This window comes from Augochlora pura, chromosome 5 (assembly GCF_028453695.1).
Source record: "Augochlora pura isolate Apur16 chromosome 5, APUR_v2.2.1, whole genome shotgun sequence".
NCBI classification, from domain to species: domain Eukaryota; kingdom Metazoa; phylum Arthropoda; class Insecta; order Hymenoptera; family Halictidae; genus Augochlora; species Augochlora pura.
In genome coordinates this window covers 4,710,013-4,726,633 of record NC_135776.1, presented here as the reverse complement: position 1 = coordinate 4,726,633, position 16,621 = coordinate 4,710,013, and the positions used below count along the sequence as shown (strand labels likewise).

The 16,621-nt window shown below is 46.4% G+C and overlaps 1 protein-coding gene across 1 annotated transcript in view; it reads right to left on the bottom strand.

Annotated features, from left to right (window-relative positions):
* Positions 1-16,621, bottom strand: part of LOC144469978 (protein dachsous-like) — a 307,517-nt gene that overhangs the window by 7,810 nt on the left and 283,086 nt on the right. The window contains exon 3 of the mRNA XM_078180732.1: positions 1,186-1,366. Coding sequence (XP_078036858.1) covers positions 1,186-1,366 — 181 coding nt within the window. The remainder of the gene's footprint in view (positions 1-1,185; positions 1,367-16,621) is intronic.

Genomic DNA, 16,621 nt, shown 5'->3' with positions numbered 1-16,621 from the left:
CGGCAGCCAGCCAACAATAGAGAGCCCGGCGGTCGCTCCTCCTAGCTGTTCCACCGCGGAGGCTCAATCTCGGGCTGGGTCTAATTCTCCACGATCGAATTCCCCCGTTTAATGAAACACGCCCGGATATTGTTTAACGAACGCGCTGCCGCGGCAGGTTGGCTACCTGCCGTAGGGTAGGTTGCGTCAACCTCTGGATCAATGGACCTCAGTCATTGTCCTCTCTCTCTCTCTTTCTCTCTCTTTCTCGCGCGCGTAAGGGCAGCGCGGACGTAAGCCAGTTGAAAATGGGCACACACCGTGCACCGGCGACATAAATCATACACCCCATTACAGAGCTACTAGATCTTGCCACGGCGATAGCTAGTGTCTTCCTTCGTTCTCCACCAACCGCGCGGTCTCTCCCCCCCTCCCCTCCCCTCGGCTCTTTTTCTTCGTGTGGTGGCACGTTTCCACCGTGTGTGTCGCCACGCCATTGCTCTGCTCGCTCCTGCTGCTTCTCGCCGGGTTCTCCCAGGTTGCCGCGCGCGTTTGCTTCTTCGCGTTCGTTCTCGTTTCCTCTCTCACCTCTCTTCTACGGCCGACCGAGAGATAAGACCGAGGAAAAGCATTGTTCGCGCGGAGGCCGCTACTTTACGGGCTCCTATTTTGGTCACGGAAGATTCGTTACGGTACGCCGACGCTAATCGATCGACGTATCGAGCGAAAGTTTACGAGATAGCCGCGCCTTCTCACTTCCACCCGATCCCGCGAATCGATGGGAAACTGTCCGGAATAATTAACCTACGCTCTTCACCGCGGCGTCACGCGCCCGATCGTTTACCCGCGCCGCCGTTACGTTCGATCGTGGACGCGTGTTGCCGGGCATGTTCGAGGAAGTCGAGCGAGATTGAGCTGTAATTATCGTTGGCGAAAAGAGGGTGAAAAGACGGAGAAATAGACTGGTTTTATTATACTATGGATGTTGTATGATATATGATATTTTATATAGGATATTATATATAATATTATATATATGATATTATGCCGGGTTAACAAATTTAGGATGCCTTTAATTCATTTCTATTACGTCAATTCCAATGGGGTGTCAGTTGCCATTTTATTTTCTGCACTCAAGTAGTTGCTACTTAATAGTTAGTTCTCAGTTGCAAATAATTTATTGTTAAAAAAAAACAGTTGACTTACCTCTGTCGGTGGCGATCACAGGTATCTCGAGGTAGGGGGCGGTTTCCCTGTCGAGCGGTGTTCTCACGCAGATATCGCCGGTGTCGCTGCGGACCATCAGCTGCTCGGACTCGACTCTGCCAGGGGCCAGCGTGTAATTCACCATGGCGTTCACGCCGCAATCGGGGTCGGTCGCCTGCACCTGAAATCGGCCGAGATTCGACGGAAAATTAATCGGTCGTCCACGCGTAATTGCAGGGTGTCGCGGCGAGTTGTATAAACAGGACGCCGGCCTGGAGGGTATCGATTAACAACAAGGGGGAGGGGAGGGGAGGAGATAGGGAGTGTCACGGGGGACCGGGGATCGTGGAGGGCCGAGCGAGGCGCCCCGTTCTAGGGGTACGATTCGTTTAATTTCGTTGGTGAAACGGGACACCGGCCGGCAAGCCCATTCGTAATAGCGGCCCACCGGGTCCACGGTGACTAATTTCCGAGTGGCCCGTTTTGCTCCACCTCGCCGAAAACCGAGAGGATACGGCGACGTTAGAACGACGAGCCGCGGGGGCGGTGATGGACGCCTTCGCGCTCCCAGCACTTGTTATTTATGCGACCGAGCGACGCCGCCTCTCATCCCCCCGATGGATTACAAGATGCCGCGGTTTTCCTTGCCAAAAGTCCACGTTACTCTGCTTGCGTAAAATCGACTGATTTTTGGGGCAGCTGATATTAATTCAACATTAGGCACGGAAGTTTTACTTCCCCTAATAGCAGACTATGCACCTTTCTCTTTTTATTTAGTAAGAATTAATAATGATTAAAAATTGTTCCTTTGATAGCAGGTCTACTAAAAGTTCCCTTCGTTTGTGAAGTGGAGGAAAATAATAAATTCGTTGTGCATTTAATAATATTTATTGTTCAATAGAATTTCCGTCCTTACTCATAGAGCTTGCAATATTTGCCAGCATGATGGCAATGTTTAATCACTATCAAATTGATTTTGACCCCTTAATTATTTTTAGCTGATAGAGGAAGGCTAAAAAATTGGTTGGAACAATGATAAGTAGTTGCATAATAACCCCTTAGAAAATAGCTGAAGCTAGAATTATGTTGCCACAATTGTATTATTCTAAATATTCAGAGCACAATTGTAAATATTATAATCTGAGAATAAAACGCTGTGAGGTATAACACGTGTAGCCAACTTAGTTCGCAACGATATTAATAATTATAATTTTTACTATATATTTATAACCTCAAAAAGGACAATGACGGGTATTGTGTCAAGTATATAACTATATATAAATATAGTAAAGGAGCAATAACCACCAAGAAACAAAGAAAACATCGTCGTTGGAACAGCGTAGGCGCGTTCGAAGCGTTTGGCGAAATTCAGAGCATAGTTTCCGGCGGATTGATCGCGATTTCCGAGGTAGAACGATCCGTGGATGGGAGGGTACCCGGTGCGCTCCGGTTGCGGCAGGTTCACGGAGCGCTGTATTAAATCGCGAGCAGTTTTACCTGTTATTCCGCTGCTCGGCGAATGTATACCACGCGAACCATTGTTCCGCTGGTTTTGTTGCGCGCCGACCTTGCGGAGAATATCGATTTCAATCGGGGTGTATACGGAATACAATCCGCCGTGGGTTTCCTTCGAAAAGGCCGAGGAGCGCGGCCAACACTGTGCGCCGTGTGCTCCGCTTGAATGCCGGGCGTACTCTCTCGTACCGAATGCCTCGCGCCCTTCGCTGCACCGCCGAGTTCCCGTCGCTTCAAAAACGCCCGAGCACAAAGGCGCCTCGATAAACGGGAACGGATTCTATCGAATTTCTAATGAGCCGAACCCCTCTCGATTTACAACGGTGTGAAAACGCCCGAACGGCGTCGTACATGACGATTCCCTATCCTCCAATTGCGTGTTCTGTAACTCGGAACGATTCGCGCTTTCGTCGATTTTCTGGCTCGCTTTATCGAATCGATTGGAAACTCAGAGAAGAATTATCGTAGATGAGAAGCTTTAAAAGGTAGTGCAAAATAATAACTAAAGCAACAGTAATAATAATAATAATTACTATTATTATTATTTTACTTTATATTATTATACTTTATAGTACAATTGTGAATCGAAAGTTTCGACGCTATTTCCTCTGAATATTCTCCACAATTCCGCCGATCGTCTAATTACACTCACGAGAGGATAATTACAACGAGCTCCCTTTTGTTCCATATCACGCGGAGACGCTCGCTTTCAGCGTCCACGCGGGTCGGCTATCGCGGCCGTGGCAAATAAAAAGTCTCGATTGGCCCAACAAAGGAGCGAATCCGCGAGCGCTCCGCGGGGATTATCTGATAACCGCGACGGCAGATAGGAGGCGCGAGAATGCAATTTAGAAATGCAAATCTAAATTGGAAAATTATGCAGATGCGACCGGGAGACGGTGGACGAGGCGCGACGGTACAGGAGAGCGAAAGAGAGAGGGGGTGGTCCCGGCGCGAAACCGCCCCGGCCGCGGCATTAAAGCGAACGAATAAGAATTAATCTGTCGATAGAAAGTGAAACTATCGTCGCGGCCGATCATGAGTTATTGGATTAGCCCGGGAAAATTGTGGACAGCGTGTTCGTAACGAGATACCTGCCCACGGTTTAACCGTATCACGCGCGTCGGGCTTAATAATTCAGCGAAGCTGAAAGGACCGCGATACCATCGTGCGCGAATCGTAAACTGGTTGTCTTCGGGAATAGTCTCGCGGAGATTAAGCGAACGGCGGCGCCGGGAGAAATAACGAAGACGCGCCTCGAACCGTGGTTCTGACAGTCGGTCAATGGTAATCAGAGGGTCAGCGGAACGCCGGTTGATTAACCCCGTCCGTTCCGCGGCGAACGATCGCATCGAAGACACCGGTGAACACCACTTTTTACTTTTCGTTTGAAATCCAACAATTTGTATACTATATTCTATATAATTGGATTTAAATATCATATCTTGGACGATTAAATTTACATTTATATCTTGTATAATTAACCCTTTGCAGTCGAAGCCATTTTAAGCTCGGATCCAAAATTGCTTTTTCGACCAGGTGTAGTATAGTACTTAGTGTAATTTAATATAAGAGATTGAGTCTTGCGACTTGTTAAACTGTTATGCTTTCAACAGAAGGGTATTTAATAATATCAACATTATCTTGTTAATTATATGACAATTTTCATTGGCGCTTCAGAGGCGCCATTCGAGTACAAAGGGTTTTTATATTTGTATCTTGTATAACTAAATTTATATTTATTTCCTGTATAAGATATTTACATTTATAATTATATTATATATCCTGTATAATTAAATTTATATTGATATCTTGTATAAGATATTTAACCAGTAAAATCGCGACTAAAAAGCTTAACCCTTTCGTATTCTAAAAATTGCAATAATCGTTGTTGCCTCGGTTTATCATTGCGTTAAACATTGTTATCAGTTGAAACTTGTTATACATATGCAACATCGAATTTCGATCTTTGCAATTATCATTGTAACAATCCGCGGCAGTAAGTTATAGCATCGGATTCGTCTATCTCGCCTCGTTTGTATCGATTTATCCGAGGAGCGCGGGTTAACGCCAGAAAAAGAAAGAAAACGGGTGGCAGTTTTGCGCAACAATTTCGCTGGATCGGTTGCTCGTTTTGTTCCGGAGGATATTTTCAGCTTGTCGAGACTGCGGGGTTGCACCGCGGCGAAGCTGGCAACCAGCGGATACCACGCAATGCCTCTTCAAGGTGGCAACAGTGTTGGCGGGAAAGTTATTCGACCGGCCGCCAGTAAATCATTCTTCGCGGACTCCTGCTTTATTATCTGCTGTCTCTCTCGGTTCGGCCGTAGCCTCCGTTCCCTTCGTTTTTGTCTTTCCTCGCCTTTCTCGATACCAGCCTGCCCCTCTCTTTCTCTCCCTTTCGCTCTTTTTCTCTTTCGCTCTTTTACTCTTTCGCTCTTTTACTCTTTCGCTCTTTTACTCTTTCGCTCTTTTTCGCTCCTTTTACTCCTCCTTCGTTCCCCATAGCAGCTCCACGCGAGCACTTGTCCCTCGCCGAAGGAAAACCTCGCCCCGCGAATTCTCCTCCAGCGTCCCCCGTCAGTGTAATCGCGCGACAGCGTTTCAGAAATTTTCGGATTGGTTGCGGCGCGGATAGTCCGGCCCGAGAGAGCAAGGCCGAGTAATTGATCATCGATCGCAATCGGATCCACCGATTCACTGGTTCCCGGTGGAACGAGCCGTGCTCACGGATAGATGGCCGACTGCGATACCTCGAACGCGAGAGGAAACTTTAAACTGTCATTAAGCCGGCCCTGGCACGGTTAAAGGGTTCATTACCGCCCCTGACTCGCGTCTCGATTTCGCGGCTACATAGAAACGCGACGTCTCTTCTGGGCTCCGGCTTCATAGACTCGCTAGTTCTTCGCTTATCACGGAATCGAAGTAGTTGACAATCTATGGTCTCAATTCGTTTAATCGAACAATTCAATCTTGACGATCTTGTTTAAGCTGTTGCGTCTTTGCATTTGTTAGTCTTTGTGTCTTTGTTTTCCGCGACGATTGTGAGAAAGGGTTGGGTTGTATTTCTTCTGATGAAAAATCTTAACGATTATAAATTCATTAAATAAATTCATTAAATAAATTTATTACTCAGATTCATTAGCTATCTATAATTTAATTCTAATTAAATCAGAATTACCTTCCTAATTCTGGTTAAACCAAAGCAACAGCAGGTAGAACAAAACTTCCATTGTTATCCTCTTATGCGATTTCTGGCCTCGGTATAGCACCATCAGCACAGTGAGTATGATCCAGTATGATCGTCAATCGTTTAGGAAATAATCCACACGATTTTCGGAAGTAAGCGCCGGGTAGCCCTAAAGCACCGTCTCATCCCCGGCTTCCTAGAGATCCCGACCGCCACCGCTGCCGATTTCGCGCGGTCAGTCGCGCGACAGCGGCGTGCCGTCGCGTCGCGATCAAAGCCCGAGGAGCCAACTACTCGCCCCGTTACAGGTACAAATTGTCCGGCTGCTAAAATTATCGCCGTAAATCGCGGATGACTCGGCGAACCGCATCTGGTATGTCGAGTTTTATACGCGGCTCGGGGGCCGGCTTGGCCAGCGGCCGATGACGATACAGAGTCGACGCCGCGCTCCGCTCGGCACCGCTCAAGCTATACCCGGCCGTCTAAGCAATAGATGGCCCCGCGATTGACCATTCTTTCCGATGGGGCTCGCTCGAATACGCGCGGCTGTAATTGCGAGGCGCGTTCCATCTCGCGCGACCTCTGCGCGCGTTTTTCGCGTGTCCCGCACCGGAGACCAAAGGGAACGGTGTTAGTGGAGAGACGGTGCACCGTGGCACTAGTTCTAGAATGTCTCTATATCGTCTCGTCGGGAGGCGTGGCTTCGTCGCTGATCTTTACAGTCTGCTTTGAAGCGATTGAGACGAAACTGCGTTCGCGCAAATTGATGGAAATGATGTTGATTCCTTCGTTGATCATTTTAACCCTTTGCGTTGATATGTCAACTATCAGCCTTTGATGCTATTTATTTTGATCTCGTTTCTTTATTTTATTACATAAAAATGAAACGTTATTCTTATTACATATATCTACATTTTAGAATAGGATTACTACTTTTTAATTCATTCTAGATTTAATTATGTAACGTTATCATTATACCTCGGATTTAATGTATTATTACAAGATAGTGTAAAAATTAAAAACATTCTAAATTGTCAATGCATTATTTTTAATTTGTTAAAATTATTATTATTCTTTATTAATTGGCTAGTAAGATCCTATTGTGTTACATAGAGGTGATGTATATATAAATAGTCCGGAATACATTTAAACGATATAAATTAAAAATTATAATATAAAGATGTTCTAAGAAAAAAATGAACCTGCTCCTCGGTTTCCGCGTGATCGATATCGAATTTTTTTATAAAGCAATTAAAAGGATATCCGACCCACTTCCATATAATAAACGCAACGGGAAACTGAGAGCAAATAAAAATTCGAGCGTACGCGAACAGCGGGGCCAAGGTCTTCGGGTATCGAAGCCACGGTCTTCGGTGTCGAAAAAAGTAGAGGACCCTAAACGATGTTGTAACGTAGGGAACAAAAGGGGCGAGCGGATTCGTTTCTTTGGCCGGCACGGCTAATTTCGAAGCATCCAGAAGGTCTGTGAGACCGCGGCAAAGGTAGAGAGAGAGAGAGAGAGAGAGAGAGTCGAAGGGCGAAAGAAAGGCGGTGTATAGAGACGCGGCAAAAGAAGGAGAGGACCGAAGGAAGGGAGGGAGGAGGGAGGAGGAGCAGGGGCCCTCTCGGTGCCGCGGAAACGTTGGCGGGGGTAACGCCGGTAGAGGCCTCGCGTGTGCGATGCAATTATTTCGCGAAAGATATGAAGTTCCGTTCGTATAGATACATAGCTGTTCAACGCTTAAGAAGGGCCCATTACGAGGCTATAATCGATCTCGCGGGTAATTGCTAGACCGGTTTGCGGCGTTCCGGATCGTGTGGCGCACAGTTCGACGTTGCACGGACGCGTATCGAATTTTCCTCGGGTGTTCGGACGCGCGCGCGTTGCCTATCTAATAACGCCTCGTTCCCGTTTCCATTCCGATGAAGGGAGCCGAAGGAAATAAGGGAACGCTGCGAGGCGTTTTACCGGGGCCCGATCGAACCGGCGAAATCATCGACGGCCGCGCGCGGTCCGCGGCGCTCTCTCGCCGCTTGATTAATACGGACGATTTCGACGAGTTAATGGCCCCGCCTTTCAGCGTTTCCTCCCGCCGTGGAAAAATCTTCGTTAATATTGTATGAAATTCCCGCGCATTAAGCTCACCGAAAGGCATTCCCGCGCATTCCCCGGGGTCAACGATGCCGCGCGCAACAGGCATTCTCGCCTAAGTGTACGCGGGCCGTGCCGGCGCGCGCTGCGCCGCGATGCAACGATATTTCATACGATTATCCTTCGCATCGTCGGGTTACTAAATCATCCCCCAAAGGCGGCTCTGCCTTCCTTCCGCGACCGATCCCGCGCAGCCACAAACGCGATCCTTGAGCGAACTAGGCCGAACGCCCATCTCGCGACAATGCAGGAGAATCGACGGAATTCCCGGTCTGTTATATTCTATGGAATCCGTCATGGTCATGGCAATTTAACGCGGAATCAATTTCTATAGTCGATGTAATTGTTAGGTGCAGTCCAGGTAATTTTATGGCTGCCATTTAAGACGCCGGTTAAGCCGGCTGTAATTCCGAGAGACCGCGGAGAACCTCGCATTTGTGTCGTACGGGTAACGCGTGGAATACTTGAATGTGCCTCGTTAATCGTCGAGATTCGGATCTGTTGATCTAGTTTGCAAACCGTATACGTTTCTGAATAATAATAATTCTTGCTGCAAAAACCGTGTATGCAAATGAATGTGATCACTGGTTCGTGAAAGCTGGAAAAGCATGCGGTTTGTGAATTATTTCCAAGTCACGGAAATTTTATTGAAATGTTGCGGATAGTGGGGTTGAATGTTCATACTTTGGACCATGTTCACAAATATTTTCGTTGAAAATTACACTCGTTTCGTAAAGTTACAAAATTTCATGCAGGTTGTAGTCTCCTTTATCTTATTTGTCAGACTCGTCGTTAAACAATCGTCTATAACTTCTTAAAAAATTAACCTATTGCAACGAAAAAATTTGTAAAGATGGTCCAATATACAATCATTCGAACCCCCTAGCAGCGCCATATAAATAAAATTTTCGCACCCCAGAAATAATTCTCAAAGTGCACCTTTCACAGTCTCCCTTATGTTACTTAAGTCAAACGCATCGCTAAACAATTTTTTAAAACTTCTTAAAAAATGAGCCTATTGCAACGAAAAAATTTGTAAAGATGGTCCAATATACAGTCATTTTAACCCCCTAACAGCGCCATATCAATAAAATTTCTCTACTCCAGAAATAATTCCCAAAGTGCAGGTTGTAACCTCTCAGTCTCGAACAGCGATTCATCGAGGATCCCCTCGAAACATGGAACCATGAAACTACCGAAGATCCTAACATACCAAACCGCTTCCAGAAATCCTTTGGAAGCCTGAAGAAACGCCTAACCAGCCCAACCTTCGTTCTAACCGAGATTTCAGGATCTTTGGGTCGTAAACCGCGGAGAAAGAGAGGCTGGCGCGGGGAAAGCGTCGTGGACCCGGTTCTACCGATTCCGCCTCCCTCGATCACGGGCAATCGGTCCACGGTGCCGCCACCCTTCTGGACACGGGATAGTCGGTATCCGAGGGTTTTTCTCTCCGTAGCCCGGCTCCTAACCCCCCGTCGTCCATCGTCCCGATGGTTTCCGTTTGGTCGTGCGTGCGACCACGCGAGCCGCCGGTTTTTGCCGGCTCTCGAGCTCGACAGATAGAGCTGTTCGTCGAGTAAGCTGGGAAGCCATCCTCGGTATTCCCGGCTCGCCGGCTCTCTGATGGACTGACAGTCGTCCTCCACCGGTGCCACGAGTATTCCTCGCGATCCTTTCACTCTTCCTTCCTATACGCGCGCGTTCTTCACGGTCCCGAGCCGGCACCGGCCGTTTCCCGCCTGCTTTCGACGGTCTGTGCCGGCCCTACCGAGGGTCCGCCGGGTTTCGAGCCTGGGCCGGGTGCGACGATGATCGTGAGTCATGGGAGACTCGCGGAAGACTCATGGAAGCCTGATAGAAGACTCGTAGAAGCCTGATAGAAGACTCGTAGAAGCCTGATAGCAGATTCGTAGAAGGCTTGTAGGAGATTTATTGAAGATTTGTAGAAGATACGTAGAAAACTGGTAGAAGACTCATAAGAGACTTATAGAAGACTTGTGGAAGTCTGTTAGAAGACTTGTGGAAGGCTTGTCGAAGGCTTGTAGAAGACTTAGAAGACCCACAGAATACTTGTAGAAAAATCATGGAAGACTCGTAGTCAATCAGTAGACTGCTCACAGAAAACTCTCAAAAGACTTACAGAAGACTCACAGAAAATTCATAGGAAACGCATAGATGACTCAAAGTCTACTTCTAGCAAACTCATACGAGGCTTCCAAGACTTATAAAAAGCTCATAAAAGATTCACAAAAATCTCCCAAAAAGTCAGAATCCAAAAACCATTCCCTACAGTCTCCCTCAACAATATCAAAGAAACACCCCATCGAGTAAAACAAAATAAATCAAAAATAAATAGGAAAAAATGAAATAGATCTCTGCTGCTATAAAAATTCATCCCTAAAGAAGTCATAAGAGCGAATCGTGCTAAACCGTGACCGCGCACGGTAACATCTCCGCGGTCCCAGGGGCAAAGAGCCCGGCGCAGGAGAGATCGTCAGTTCTCGCATCGACGGGAAAGACGATCCGGAATCGCATAAGAACGAATTCCAGGAAACACTCGGTCGCTCGTTACGCACGTTAGTACGGTTGTTTATCTGGTGTGCCCGGTCGTGTTTAAAATTCTTGTCATTTGCACATAAGAGCGCCTAATTGCGCGACCATGCAACGCGGGGGCCCGCGCGCACGCGAGCCGCGCTCCGGCTATCTAAGAAAGGGAAAGGGTAGAAACACACGGGGACACGCTGGTTCGAGAGCAGAGGAAGAGGACGAGAGAAGAACAGCGAGAGGGAGGGAGGGAGGGGACCGACGAACCGGAAGTTTCGTGGGTGGACGCCGCGGCCACGACCCTTTGTCACGCGAATTGACATGCAGGAACGACGCCCGTGGACCCGGGTAGTCGTCACGTGAGTCACCGCGGGTGTGCGACCGCACAATTAGCTGGATGCGTATTCCCGTTTGCATAAATAAATATGCGCGTGCGGAGCCTCTTCTTCTCCGCTATCCTCTTTCGTGCGACGCGCGGCGTCCTTCTACCCCCACCCTCGAGATTTTTCGCGAGACCGAAGTACCATTTAAAACGCGCGAAGAACGATCTCGAGCAACAATTTGCTACTTCGAACTGTGGAGAGCGACTTCGGTAAACAGTCGTTTCCAGTGGTGAAGAACGGATTTCAAACGATGGAGTGCTTCGTCAAATAGTGGAGAACAATTTTGGATAATAAGGTACTATTTTAAATGGCTGGGAAGAGCCTAGATTTCGAAGAGCTTAGAATAGTTTTTAATAACAAAGAATGATATTAGATAGCAAAGAACAATTTTAAATGGCAGAGAATGATATTAGATAGCAAAAAACAATTTTAAAGAGCAAATATCGATTTCAAACATCAAAGAACAATTTTAAATAACAAAGAACAATTTCAAACATCGAAGAACAATTTTAAACAGCAAATATCGATTTCAAACATCAACGAACAATTTTAGATAGCAAAGAAGAAATCTACGAAAGGGGAAAAAGTCACGAGACGATAAAAAAGACCAGCAAAGATAAGGAGAAAAGAAAATGAGCTATAAGTGCTGTAACCTCAGTTCTGTATCTCTGAATAGAGTCTCCCCGCTTCTAATTGTAGTCGGAATTTTTTCCACGAGCACAATCACCGTTCCCGCGGCTTGCGTGAATACCGCGTCGGATTCCACGGTTTTACGTGTTCGCAGCCCTGCCATAATCGCGGGCCGTGCAACTTCGGATAATAAAGCGCTTAGCTTCTGTACACGGCGCATTCCGGTCGATCTGGAACCAGCGCATCGTGGATGCTGTTGCAATGGAACTTCTCTCTTCATGCTAATGTAATCATTGTTTCGCGTATAATGCGTAATACGATGGTAATTAGCCAGCCCTCTGAAAATTATAATTGTCGTAACTTATTCAAAGCGGACGGGGCACTTATCATTCATTGTCATCGTCTGGCTTCGCTGCGATTTACATGCAGTTCAACCATTCCCAAGCAATAGTACAAAGCAACTTTGCATGTTAACATTGTTAATGAAACATCGTTTGGGAATTGTTGACTGAGGTATGTTGTATGGAATGCAATAAATAGACTGGGAATTTTCTTGGAAAATAGAAATAATTTTCATTGATTTTATCAGATATAATTTATATAGAATACACTTCCCCCTTTTCGTAGTAATTTCCAATTCAGTGAATTTTCCTTAATAATTTCAATGAATTGGAAATAATTATACATGAACAATAATTATACATACTCTAAAATTCATTCTATATTTTCATCATTCCAAATTTCCTACGACAAATTTTTCTACCCATGGATTAGATGGATTGTTCACAAAAATTACTAGATTAATGACAGAAGACTCAACAGACTACGAGAATTTGATAATATATCATATTTTATTAAAATTGCTAAGAAAGAAAGACAATGAGAAAGGAAAGAAAAACAGTCTACAAATTATAACGATTCCTCCAATATTCCACAGCTCGATATAATCTAAAATAAATTAAAATAAATAAACTAATTCCACTATACGAGCCAAGATACCTAGCAAACTGTCTGCTAAATAAACGCGAGTGGATTTGGCCGTGGTTAATAGAGAAAAATGGCGTGTTTCGAGTGCGGTGAAACGGGCGATTCGAGGACGCGGGTCCCGTAGAGCGGCCGGGGGACGGTTCCCGCCTTGTAAATTGAGTGGCAAGTGGGCGCTGGAGGCACCGGAATCGGTCTAAAACGTCCGCGACAAGAAGATAATCGAGCTCGGTGTCCGAGGTGTACCGGGGCTCGTCTCCCGGCTCGGTTACAGCCGATATACACGACGTACGGTACTAAATGTCGTGAGCGGTACCGAGGCCGATACGACGCTTTACATACGAGCTCGCGAGAGAGTACCGCGGCAAAAGTGACCGCTAAGAGATGCCCGAAGGAGAAGGGAAATCCGCACAATGCTACCAACCCGACGAACTCTATAGAGCTGTCACTCACTGTTGCCTGAAGAGTCGGTTCCCGGACGACGACTCGTCCTCCACTCTCTCTCTCTCTCTCTCTCTCTCTCTCTTCGTTATTTCCCCCCCACACCTCCCTCCACCAACCACCCTAGTATTCCTCCGTCTCCCGTCCTCCTGTTCTCCAGGATCACTGCCACGCGGCCAACGGGTTCATCGACGTTGATTTTCTATGGAGTTGGATAAGGAATATCCCAGACGTCACCGGTATCGCCTGTCGTAAGACCCGCGAAAAAATCGGCATCCCCTCGAAACAGGGAAACTCGAATTCTTTGAAAAATCTTCTGGAAGCTCTTCTAGAATTTATTACAATTTTTCTGGACTATGCTTTAAAGCAAAAAGTTGAAATTTGCTATAGCAAGTAGTAACTCTTGTGTATTTTAGAAATTTTATTAATATCCCAGGTCCTTGTTAAAATAAATTTCAAGGCTAAATCCATTTGAATATCTTGTTAAAATTGTTCTGAAACGTGCTACAATTCTTCTTGTACTTCAACATCCTAGATTCTGCTTATCAACCCTAAAGAACCCCATAGTATGATCATTTAATTTAATTAATAAAATCGACACTGAAAAGTTAAAATTAAACACAGTAAATACTGGTATACCTTTACCATTAAGAATCCTAATAACTAAAAATTAATAATAGTTGAAAATTATTGTTATCGACGCGAATGTCACGCAGCATCCAACAGCTTGATCTTCCATTAGAGAAACTATAGAAACTCGATGATTTTCTAGGTATTGAAACCGCGGAGAGAAACTTCATACGTTGGTGAAAAGTTGACGCCTCGAAAAAAATAGCGAGATTGCCCCGTGGGGCACTGTCGAGGCTCGAGAGCAATGAGGCCACGCCCACTCGGACAGTCTACGCTGGTAGGACGAGATAGCCAATCTCTCCTTTCACTAGTTTTCCATCTGCTTCACGGAAACCTTGCTCCCGGGGCAGTTGGAGAGTGCTTATTAACCGTCTGCGGATCTACCATCCGGGATTTTAAAGACTAATTGACGAAACTGTTCTACGAGATGAAGTCTTTCGATCTCTGAACTACGTTTTAATGGCAACCTATTATATCCGAGGCTACCAGGATAGATGCTGAGTGTCATAGCGCCTTTACTTTGATCATAAAAATTAGCATAGGCACTTCCGGGACGCGATACTTCATCAATTAAGCTCGACATCCGCATCTGCTAATCATTATAATAACTTTCATTTTATTATAAAAGTGGCCTTCAATTTCGTCCTACCAGGGTGGAGTAATTCATAAATTAAGCTCGATTATGTTACTACATTTCATAGATATTTTACCATAAACGAATTTAATTAAAACACTCTTTATTTCATATTTTATTAACTAGAAACTATTTGAATCGTTAAATTAATAAATAATATTCAATGACCTTTCGATTCCGAGATGCAATAGATCATCGACTAATCTCCATTCAAGCATCTAGCGATCTCCGCGACGGCTTTCACTTTCCCATAAAAATGGCCTTAGATTTTGGTGACAAGGAGACAAACGGCGTCGATTAGCCGAATGCCGAATTTGCGAAAAATAAACTCCGGCTCTCCCCCCGTGGTAATCGTGTTCACGTGGGAAGGGTGGCGCGGCGGACAGCAGGGCCACGGAGAGGCGATAACGAATGGCGGGACATACGTCGCGGTGATAGCTTGACAAATATATATTAAACTATTTTAATGAGAAGTGGCTGCCATATCTCATCGCAATTACCGGACACCAACCCGCCGGGGGACCGAGACCGACTCGCCTCTCGGCTTGCGGCTCCGACGCAAAAACACGCACCCCGAAAGAGCAAAGGTTAAGAGGAGGTCCCGCGCAGCTTCTTCTTTCACCGGTGGAGACCCTCTACCCTCGTACCCTCGTCTTGGCCCCCGTGTCATTCGATCGGGAAGATTGCCTCTCTTCGATCCTCCGAATACGCTCGCATCGCGTCTGCAGCGCCGTTCGCGCCGATCATTTAAGGATGACACCTTCGATCTTTTAAGGGAAGCTTGTGTCGAGCCACTGTAGATGTCAGATTTATTTGAAAATGTTGGTTTCTATTGTTTAAGAGGTTATGTCAGGATTGTGTCAAGGTTATGTCAAGCGTTTGTTTTAAGAGGTTAACATTTATCTTTCTGAAATTTTAGCTTTTGTCTTTCAAAGACGATAGCTTCGATCTTTTTTCATTTCGTCTGATGGATCTTGTATAGACATTCTCTGTAGACTTCTGAAGTCGTCTTCTGATGTCATCCTTATCCTCTAACAGTGTCAACTCCGATCCTCTTTAATTTTCTCTGCTTATAGAGAGACAATTAAATGCACCTTCTTCGCCCCTCTAAAGACGTTTCTTCAACCCTCAAAGGCTGTCAGCCTTGATCACCTTTATATTCATTGACCAGTCTTCCACTTTTCCGAATACTGCAAAAAGGTTGTCTCATAATCCTTTTTAAATTTGTTAGCTCTGATCCTTTTCAGCCACGAAGAATAACTCTGGTCATCCGCAGACACCAGAGAACCCATCGGCTTCTTTAATTAGTCATACAAGTAAAATTTGCATATAGACCCATCAAAAGACGATGTTTTACCACAGCTTAAGCGCCTGATACTAATCTAAAACTCTCTCAGACGTCCTCAGAGGCTTCGAAAGACGCTGACGCGCAAACGGCGATGGTATTCGTCCGCTAAGCGAAGAGGCGCTGTTCGTGCATCAAAGCTGGAGCAGTCGTCCCGATCCTCGATTCGCTGTTGGATCGACAGCCCGGCGGCCATTACCTCCTCGACGATGTCCCCTCGAAACGCTACATTATTGCGCAGGCCAGTTGCCCGCTACTCACAAACAGAGAGTTCCCCTCTTGTTTCTCCCTTTATATCGCTGCTGCCCGCGCTCATAACCATGCACGAAGGATACTAGGGCGCAGAAGAGCTCGTTAGTAATCTGCCTTTACAATCGGCCGGCATATATACGAGCCGTGGGCGGATGTCGACAGTTAAATCTGCAGTTTAAACGCGCGGCTCGTTGCGGGACAACTGCGTGAGCGAGCACACACGCACCGCGTGCGCGCACACGCTTTTTAAACCGAGCGTATTCAACCGACTCAAAACTGGCGTGCAGGGCCGCGCGGTAATTGGAGCCCCCGCGTCACGGAGCCAGCGCGCGAGCGCCCGCGACCTTCGCCAAGGTGCAATAGGGTTTTATCCGAGAAGGAGAGTCGCGGCCGGGAGAGCGCCGGCAATTCTCTATCGCCTTCGCCCGGGATTTGCGCCGGCGAGAAACCACGGCGTTGTCAGCGTTCCCGTTGCTTCTCGACGGCAATTAACTCCGGCGATACACAGCGTCCTCGGACGTGCCCCAGGAATTCCGCACTTTACCCCGATGATTCTATTCCAGCCTGGCTCTTATACCTTCGTCGCGGCTACGCGCGCTCTCTGTGTCTTCTTCTCGCTCTGATTATAAGGCGATCTTCGGTAGTTTTTTTTCTTTCGCGACGGCGATGCTTAGTATTATAATTCCTAAGCTCGAGAGAGCTTGTTAGGCGACATTCGGAGAATGCGGACAAATTT